General features: G+C 39.8%; 1 protein-coding gene across 1 annotated transcript in view; it reads right to left on the bottom strand.

Annotated features, from left to right (window-relative positions):
* The window catches only part of LOC118324920 (paired box protein Pax-7-like), a 41,685-nt gene that overhangs the window by 16,733 nt on the left and 14,504 nt on the right, over positions 1–10,448 (bottom strand). Inside the window, exon 2 of the mRNA XM_035657427.1 lies at positions 246–513. Within this exon, the coding sequence (XP_035513320.1) occupies positions 246–513 (268 nt within the window). The remainder of the gene's footprint in view (positions 1–245; positions 514–10,448) is intronic.

Below are 10,448 nucleotides of genomic sequence, written 5' to 3'. Positions count from 1 at the left end.
GGTCACTGCAGCAAGGACTCAGTCTCGGTACATGGGACGCCAGCAACTGAGCTAACCGGGCGCCCAATCACAGCCTTTTTATCAACTGTTATTATTCATCTTTCCCTAACCATCATCATAAATAGTTGCCATGCTCACATACTGTAGAAAGTGAGAAAATGGTTACTACAACAGTCACTCACTAGTGATATAATTGTGCCATTAGTAACACAAACATGGTTTCTATAAAAATGTTGGTTACTCACTCTGGCCGTACTGACTGTACTGGTAGCCAGCGGCAGCCACAGCTGGGTCCATGCTATAGCTCGTGGTGCTGTACGTCGGGGGGCAGTAAGACTGGGATGACGGAAGGCTGTCCACTGTCTTAATGGAGGAATCAGCCGAACGCTGGCTGCAGCTCGCTGAGATAGCGTTGGATGGAGAGGAGTCCAAGGCGCTGTGGAGTGGTGAGATGGAAAAGTCGTGTTGTGGCTGCGAGGAAACACCGCTGGGGTTACTGAGGATGCTCATCACCTGCAGACACAGAGGAGAAAACGCTGTTAGCCTGCTTTTCGTCAGACAGAAAGATATTTCAACACCCTCCGATCAGATCATGAAATCTGCTCTGAATATTTATGACAATCATTTTGGATATTTTGGTGACCACCTGAGCTTTACTTTAGTGCCACTAAAATGTAAGTGTTGCTCAGATATCTTATAATCTAATAGGCAGACTGCCCTTTTGATTGTAATAACACGTTAGGTGAAGCTTTAAGAATAGTTAAATGGTCATTATCTCGTTAATACTTTGGGCTGCAGTGATAATATACATTTCTAAGCTTATTGGGTGGGAGAAAGAAACAGGATAGACACATTTCTTTCGAAGAGAAAACCAGCTGAACAGTAAAATTATTACCCTATTTTTACTCTCAGTTGTCCTTAAAACTGTTGAAAACATCCATCATAGTTTACAGCCGCACTTCATTCTTCAACTTTGACCACTGAGTGTATGTTTTTATGGATATCTCTGTGTTCCCAGACCTACGCGATGACTTTGTTGGGTACGATATAACTATTATAGTAAAAATAAAACTAGACACAATTAAGCCCAAGAATAATCAAACAAATTAGGTAATATCAGTTTACTGAAAGAGTTGAGACTCAACAGCCCACTCCAACCTGCATTTGAGTGACTCAGTTGATTAGCATTATTGCTAATGAGCTGTTCTTCTATACGTTTAATGCCCACTGACCACTGCTGGCTGCCCTAGCATTTATCAGAATGTTATCTAAATAGACTACACTGGCTGTGGGTTTGATGGGGAAGGTTTTATTTGTGAAATGTCACAATTGACACATTTCAATAGAAAACCAATTAGTGAAAATGATGTCTATTGTCTTTTTACTACAGTGACATTTAGTTGTAACCTTGCAAGGCAGCTGGACATGCGAGATCACAACTACGGGCATGGTTTAATGCTAGGTGTGACAATGTGTGTGAGAAGTGACTGCTTGCTCAAAAACAACAATGGCAGCTGCTAAAGAATTAGTATAGATGTTAGTTATTTCACAACTCTTCTCAGTGAAAGAAGAGCAAAGAACGGCACTGAAAGCTTTTCTAGATTGAAAAGATATTTTCACTCTTCTCCCAACTACGTTATATGGTTTGTTGATCTAATTGGTTGAAGTATGATAGACAAATTGATCATCATCACCTGCATCTAACATTTTTCCAGTCAGATAATTATAAACTGAGCTGCTGAATAACTCAGATTATGAAGTAACTTCTATTTAAGGAATCCTTAAATGTGGTTTTCATTAAAACTAGGGTAGGCAAGAAAAGAGAAAGCTAGATTTTGAAAGTATCCAACTGATAAAATCCCACCCCCTCCAAAGCCACTTCCCCAGCACACATTTTCATGCACAATGAAATAAAAGCATTTTCCCCTTTACTGTCAAGTTTCACTAGTTGTGGACAGTTGGGTTATGGGCTTCTTCACTGTTTTCCTTCTTTTACAGAAAAAGAGTGGTACAGAGAGACATAGGTAGGGAAATAGAGCCTCCAGGACCCCAGGTGATGTCTAAGCTAGACTTGGGCAAGGAGGTGTGGGGTTTCCAGCAGCCTGACACTTCTATTCAGGGCATGCAGAGCGGCCCATTGTGGTACTTGAAAGTGGAAATCTTCATATTTAGCATAAACTCACTGACTTCCATTAAAGGCGCTTGGGATTACAGGGTGAAATATTTAGACAACCATTATACAAGAAAGCACCAGGGTTCCTGCCACTGACAGAGAATAGCTGGAATACTGTGAGCTGAACTGTGTGCCCTGAGAACAGTTTGTTCTTCATACTTAGGCTTGTGCTGATATCAGCTGTAAAACAGCTGGAATTTCATTAAGATGATCTTTTCCCATCTTTTGAAAAAATAATATAAGACACGCAAGTAGTCTGGAAAATTACCATCTTACTGATGGTCTACAGGCAGATAGAAAGTGTTAAATATAGTCAATATAATGCTGAGCCCCGGTCCATCCCTCAGTGTGTCCTGGTGCTTTCACATACTTTCCTCCTGTTGTGAAGGTACTGGAGGAGCCCTGAGAGCTGAGGTATCAGTGGACAGGACAGTATGGTACATGGAAATGCTAATAAAGTAATTCATTTTTTCAACCTCTAAGCAGCAGCTAGTAGCAGTAAATGAATATGCATCCTTTCAGATAAATATACATTTCAGACAAAGAGTTTGCCTTTTATAGGATTTGAATGGCCTTAGCTGTTCTAATGAAGCCCTGTTTTGTTTATGCTCATGTCAGAGGAAACCCTTCTCTTTGTTGGTTTCTAAGCTCAGTCTGCATCTGCAGCTGCAGCCCACTGATAGCAGTACTGCTCACAGATACTGTAGCCAGGAGCTAATGCAGGGCTTCCTAAACATTCCCAGCAAGCATTTCACTGAGACAGAAGTTGTCCAGCATACATTTTCTGAATATGAATGAGCACAGTGTCAGGGCACACAAAAGAATAATTTAGATTTTTTACTACCTGAGTAATATGCCTGTGGTTTTGGTCACTATTACTTTGGATATTATACTCACCTACATCATAACTGAAATCTGAGGATGCTGCAACAGGTAAAATAATATATTTAATCTTCCATGAATCAGGATGAAGGTGAAAAGATGATACAAGCTATTAAGTCATACCATACCGTTGATATTACATTTTTTTAATTAAATCGCTGTTTTTTTTTTTTTTAACCTCACAGCATTCTTTCATTACTTTACTATCCTAAACAACGTCACTCACACCTCATCCAGTACTGCTGCTTGGGCAGTTGGCTCTCTGCTTCAAAATACAACACTTTAGGTATCCAACAAGCGTCATTTCTGGACGGGCAAGGCTCCATGGTCAAGTTAATAAATATGCAATGTCCGGTTACACACAGTTACACATGTGTAACATTTAGGAGGATTATTAGTGTATATTACAAAATATACACACAATATCAATAATATAGGAATCATTGTGTTTTGCTACCTTAGAATGAGTCGTTTTTAGACGCTTTTTATGGAGTCCACCATGTTTCTACAGTAGCCCAGGACAAACCAAACACTGGCTCTAGATAGGGCCTTTCGTGTTTTTTGCGAGTTTCGCTTCCACAGTAGTCTCTCCTTTGCGCTTGGTTGAGTCAAGGGGTTTCCGTTGGTTGCAATCTCACCACTAGATGTCACTAATTGCACACTGGTCCTTTAAACAATAAAGCTTGCATGGTAAAATGGTCGCTGTTTGGTTAGGTTTAGGTACAAAAACAACTTGGTTAGGATTAGGAAAAGGCCTGTGTTTGTTTGAGCCATCCATCCACCCCTCCAACTCCATATGCAGACTTTCTCATTCTTGGAATCAATCAATCAATCTTGGAGTCAACTGACTTTGATGGCTAGAAAGTCCACAAATTACGCTGGAGGGATACTTACATATTTTGACTTGGGAGTGAAACCGGGTTGCTCTTAAACAGGTGTAAGTAATTTCTTATTCATTTTGGTTACAAATAAATGTGTGGGTTTAATGGTGGATTCGATAATTTGAATAAATGTAACTACTGGTGTGTGTTAATGTATTTCCCAGATCTCAGCAATTAAACTGGTGATTGAAATACTGCTGGGATGTAACTAACGATTGTCAAAGCTTAGAGAACAGACCCAACTTCATTGATGAGTATATAAATAGTTTTAATTAAATTAAAATTTGTAGAGATATTCTGTAATGGAGGAACAAGATGTGCTGTATGTGAGTCAAGGTCATCTTTACTGGAAGGATGAAAGGTAGTGAAATATAACACACACACAAACCCAGAGACAGACGGAGGATAAGGTGATAAGCCTCCATCTCAAACAGTGTGAGGAGTCTTGCAGATGAAAAGATGAGTGGAGGACAGAGGTGTGCAGATGTTCTACGGTTATCTTTGCGCCACACATTACCATCTCCTACATTTAGATCTTTTCCACACCACTCTGAAACCATATCCCTCACACCATCGCATTTATTCATTTACTCAGCTCAGCTTGGTGCTTAGTTCTGAGCTGAGTTTCAAAATAGCGGGTTAAAATATAATATGGGATTTTAAGGTGCTATAACAAAACCAGGTAGTGTATGTGAAAGGCTAAAAGTGACGGTATGCTTCAAACAAAGTGCTGATTGGATTACCTGAAACCCCCTCCCTTCAGGCCTTTCCGATGTCAGAACTGATGGGAAATTACATATTTTGCAACTTTCCAAACCAATCTCACAATCTTTACGCAGTAATTGGTTAGGTGTGTGGAGGTGTTACAGTAGGCAGGTTTAAACTTCTCTCTCAACGTCCCTTTTTTCACTCCCCACACATCTGCATCTATCACTTTTTGCATGTACGGCTCTTCAGTCTTTCCTTCGAAAGACTCCAAGTATGCTCTGTTACTTATACAATTCATTGCATCGCGTGTGTGTATACTGTATGTCAGCCAATAAGAAACAAGAAATATCAGTACAGAAATAGTCTTAACTGTATAATTTATCCACCAGAGAGCACTGACAAGTTGTTCTTACACTTTAAACGTGCTACTCTATTGTTTAATAACCAAACGTAAGGTCTGCGCTGCATGTTGTTGAGCGTACATATCAGTAAGACCAGACTGCACCATGGTGAGATAGTCGACATCGGAAGAACAGTGTACGACAATCAAGGATTAGCTCAGTCTTGATGTTAACTTTCACTATAACTGTATTTAAAGCATGTTGCGCCATTCTGATTTACCTCACAGTGTCAGGTTGCGCTTGTTGTGGGCGAATACAGCAGCTGGGATTAAGGCTGATTTTGACATGTTGCTAGTGTCAGATGGGATCTATCACTATCTTCCATGCAATCATACATCAGAGAGTAATTGCTAAGGACATTGAGCATGTTAGTGTTGAATGCAGACTATCTGATGCAATCCGAGGTAATTATGCAATCAGCTTATGCTATTTTACTATAAGCAGATGTGTTTTTTGTCAGAAGCCGTAATCCTGAAAATCCCAACTCCCCCATCAGTGATGAAAAGGGAATTCAAATTCAATGTCACGAGGAAGAAATATTCAAATATACAGAGCTGCAACAACAAACAAATGCATGCAGAAGCTGACTGAACTGAAAGTCAAATATCATATTGCCTTATCTGAGAAAATAAGATAAACCCAGAAACAAATGACAATGACTTTAGTGTGTCCCTCTGATGTTATCAAAGTAGTAAATACCACCATGAAATATAGAAAGTTTTGCTACCGTCTTTGAAAGTTGTAATAGTTTGTACTCACAAATGCTAATATTTAGCCTTAACTTCTGTCATGATTTGGCGCTATATAAATAAAGTTGAATTGAACTGAATAGTGGTGGTCACGTTGGCCAGTGTTGGTGCATTCTTTTGTTGACATTTTCACTTTCACACAACACCAGCTATGTATATTGACATTTAACATTGCTGGTTTTGGAATTGTCTGAGGTTTGTCTCAGGTTCAATGTTCTATTCAAACAGTTTTATTTTTATTTTTTATCTTGTCTAGACTGTGACATCATTCAACAATTTTTATTCATTTTCCATTAGTTTCGTACATTCATTTGCAGCATGATATCACATATATTATTGTAAAGAGTGGAAATCAGACCCTTACGATATGGAGACAATGAAAGAATATGATCGATAATATTATCCGGTGGAAGGTCTGGAAATGAAGTGATACTTTTCACGACAAAGTGCCTAAGCTGGAGATACCTAAAAAAGTGATACTTTGGTAAATTAAATATTTTGGAGAGTTGTGCGAATGATCCAAGTTTGCCATCCACATATAGATTGGAGATGGATTTAATGCCCTTTGAGTGCCAAATCCTAAAGGTTGAGTCAGAGAGAGAGGGTGGGAAGTTATAATTATTCTTAATGGGAGAGTGAATAGATGTTGATTTGAGGGAGGGGGCATCGGGGCACATAGTACAGAGTTTAGGCTTAGCGGACTACAGGCTTTTTCCATTTGCACCCAGGCCTTACATCTACCACCCTGGTCTCTTTCCATCCAATGTGACATAACTTTTATATTGCTTGCCCAGTAGTAATGATTAAAATTAGGTAGGGCCAGGCCAGCAAGCTTTTTAGGTCTTTGAAGGGCACTTCTTTTTATTCTGTGTGGTTTGCCGTTCCCGATAAACGATAATATGCTACTGTGCAATGAATAAAAACGTTTTTTTTTAATCAAGATTGGAATGTTTTGAAAGAGGTAAAAAAATGTAGGTAGTACAATCATTTTAATGAGATTCATCCGGCTAGTTATGGACGGAGGGAGGTTCATCCATCTGATCATGTCTTTCTTAGATTTTTCAAATAAAACGCCAAAGTTCTTAGTAAAGAGGAAGGAGAAAGCGGGTGTGATCTCGACCCCTAGGTATTTAAAGCCCTTTCTAACAGGTCTAAATGGGAAATGTGATGCAGGGATTAGAGTAGCGGGCTGGTTAAGAGGAAACATTTTGCTTTTTTCAAAATTGATTTTCTATCCAGAAAATTTCCCAAATTGAGTCAGGGTGTTGAGAATGGCAGGAACAGATTTTAATTGGTCTGAGACATACAAAATAATGTCATCAGCATATAGACAAAACAGACAGTTTTATTTATTACTGATTATCAAAAAACAAGAGAGTCCTAACTGCCATGGTGTCACACCAGCAAAGTTTTTGGGAAACTTGGTTTTATCACATTTTATCCACCTTGATCCCAAACCTATGTCAAATTGCATAGTACAGTACTTTATTTGCCGCAGTTTTCTCGTGATTGCCTGGTCAGTGTTTTCAATGTGCAACTCTCAACAGAGGGGAGAAGGAAGCAAGATGGCTCACTCCTTAGCTACTTCTATTATCAGCTACGAAAAACATAATTTGCTTTATTCGTTTTTACCACTTGCATGATCGAGTTGCTAGATTTACTACCCGACATGGCTTTATATTTGCACTGGGCAATCAGGTAATCCTTATTGTTGAGCCATTGTTGACCTTGATGACTTAACGTGCATATTGTCTCCCCTTCATTCCACTACTCTCATGCATACATGCTGAACACACAGCCTACTTTGTGCTCACTGTTCCACACCCACAGGCCCCCAGACACACCTGGTGGAGATCTACACCCTACTGAGTGCACTCTTCCAGTTTTTAGTTAGACACACACTTTCACATATTGAAGAGCAAAAATTTGGTTCTTAAAATGAACAGCCTCAACCACTGATAAAATGGAAATGTTTCACTGCATGTTTCAAATTCCCGATAACCATGTGCACCACGACCACATTTCCTCATGAAAATAGTGAGCAGCTCAATGTTCCCACTCTTGCAAGGCTTTGCACTAAGCCTATTTATACCATCTCCCTCTTACCAACACCACCCACTGCTTTCCCTTCTGCACTTCCTATTCCAAACTAACTGTTAACCTTTAATGATTTTAGGCCAAGAGGCTCTTTATCAGAGCGGGCCGGGGTCGAGCTAGAAGACGGAAGCTATTTGCTCGAGCAGTGGAGGTTGGCCTATTGAGGGATGTCAGGTCAAACAGGAGCTGACAGTGTTAATGTGGTCCTGCCTCAGCTGGAGGCTGACAGGCAGAGCGCTGCTGCAAACAGCAGGCAGCTGGGTCCTGGACAAAAACGCCTACAGACAGACAGACTGACAGATCTGTGGTGTAGAGAATACTTGCTTTGCAAAATCTCCTTGCAATAGCCAAAGTTACTGTCAAGGCATACACAACAATATCATTAGAGCTGTAGAAACTTTAGGAAACAGTTTGCAAATTACGAAAGGACTGTGAGGGTGCCATTGGTTGGTTTGGGGAATGTGGCTATTGGTTGAAATTACAGCATATGTATAAATACCATTCTCCAAAGAATGGTTGCTTCGGACGTTGATAACCTCCAGACCTTTTATCTAACATCGGCATCATGTTAAAATTTCTCCTACACTACCTTTTGGTACATGACAATGAAATTTGCTGCGGATGAAAACCCGATAGTAAGATGTCCTTTCCTCTGGTGTCATAATCAAAAGAAAATGTACTCATACCTTTTGTACATTTCCTCATTGACTGTTTGTGTGCAATGATGTGTAAATACTTATGGAATCTTTTCGGCTGATTATTCTTGCTAGTACATCAAAATCTTCACAAACATACTCTGGCTTTCATAGAACATAAAGCCGATCAAACATTTTGCATAAAAGTTCACATTATTATTATTCTTAAACAATAATTTATCGTCAATAATTTAATTAATGGAATAATACATTATAATGTAAATTTCCCATTAACTGATCATTTTCAGCCCCAATATCAGGGGGCCCAATCTTTTTAACAAAATAATTTTCCAAGACTTTTCCAGGACAGGAGTTTTTCTTGACAACACAGGACAGCATTGGCTCACAATGGTGGTCAGCGTTTATGGGACACTCTGTGCTTAGCTCACTTACGTGGCGTGCTTTGCTGTTTACAGCCGCTTTTTACCACTGCGGCCACAGAGGAGCAGAGCTGCAGAAGAGATAGACAGAGTTTGTTTTACGTACGATTAACAATTATCAACCACAACAAAATGTTGTCATAAATAATAGGTTGTCTAAAGTTTGCTGTGAACAGCTCTTGACAGACATGGGAGTCCAACAATCATAGTGTGCAGCTTATCCTATCAACAGTCAGATTTCAAACAAAATATGCACCCAGGTTTACATAATCTGAGTGAGGGGACTGAGAACACTAAAGATTATGGCTTAAAGTGTGGCCAGTAGGACTATTTTGTGCCAACTATAGGTATCTTTAGAAAATCCTAAATATACAATATCATTTATAATATAACTGAAGGTATCTGTTTATTTTAAAAAATTTTATTTGATTTTTTGTTTAACTCAGAAACCGTGTGCTTGGTTGGTTCCTTATATGGGACTTTACTTCTCTTGTCTCTAGCCTTCAACCTTTACCTGAATTCTGTCTGCAGAAAAGCTCTTTGCCATCTCAGCTGTACTTAACAGCTGATATGAAGTATTTCGAAATAATGCACACCCTCTGGCCAATCACATCCAAGTATTCACTGTGGTCATGGTACAAGTGTTTATAAAACTGATCACATAAACAAAACAGCAGTTCCAGGTTGGAGTTGTTAGGGCACTGCAGCCAGTCGACGCCTACCTTTTATCGAAACCACAGGAACTAGAGGGGCTTAACACTTTTCTACCCACTCAGTCAGTCAGACAGCACCCTGGGCTCTGTTTAGTTTCCACTGAGGGTGGAGGAAAGGAGAACACTCTGAGTGATAAATAAATAAAAATATATCCTACAAACATTCCATCAGTGGGTATGATTTAAATTCCTCTGCTTCTCTGGCAGCCGTCTTGAGTAGGTCTTGTCTTTTATTTATTTATTTGCTATAAAGCTCCTTGCTTTGCTTCTTGCCAAACTGAAGCAGCATCTGTTTTTCAGGCGATTTCTAATTAACATCTATCCCCCCCTGCCCCCACTCTATTCCTCATTATGGGAATGATGTAAATATATGTGCTCATCCTTTTTGATTTGTTGACATGGGAGCGTGCCAGTTGACAGCATGCCCATTCAAAGGGCTTAATACTGCAAATTTTAATAGCAGCTGAGACTAATATTAGGCACCACACTCATTGACATTCAGGTGCACACAGCCGTGTCAACACACTGTGAACTGGCTGCTGCAGGAGGACGAGCGCAGGAATAGGGGTGCTTTTATTTGTTTAGTTTTTTTAAGGGAGGGGGGGTATATGTGTTGAATATAATTTAACACATTTCCTTTCCTCATCGATTTTTAAAAAAATAGGTTGTTGTTAATTTTAATGGAAGTGTATGTGGTGGTGGTGCAGTGTGCGGTGTGGGTTGTGTGTGTGTGTGTGTGTGTGTGTGGGGGGGGGGGGGGGGCCCCCCC

The sequence above is a fragment of the Morone saxatilis genome, unplaced genomic scaffold (genome assembly GCF_004916995.1).
Source record: "Morone saxatilis isolate NCDOM2014 unplaced genomic scaffold, NCSU_SB_2.0 Contig15, whole genome shotgun sequence".
NCBI classification, from domain to species: Eukaryota; Metazoa; Chordata; class Actinopteri; family Moronidae; genus Morone; species Morone saxatilis.
Note: the sequence above shows the minus strand (reverse complement) of the source record. Positions and strands in the feature narration are given on the sequence as shown.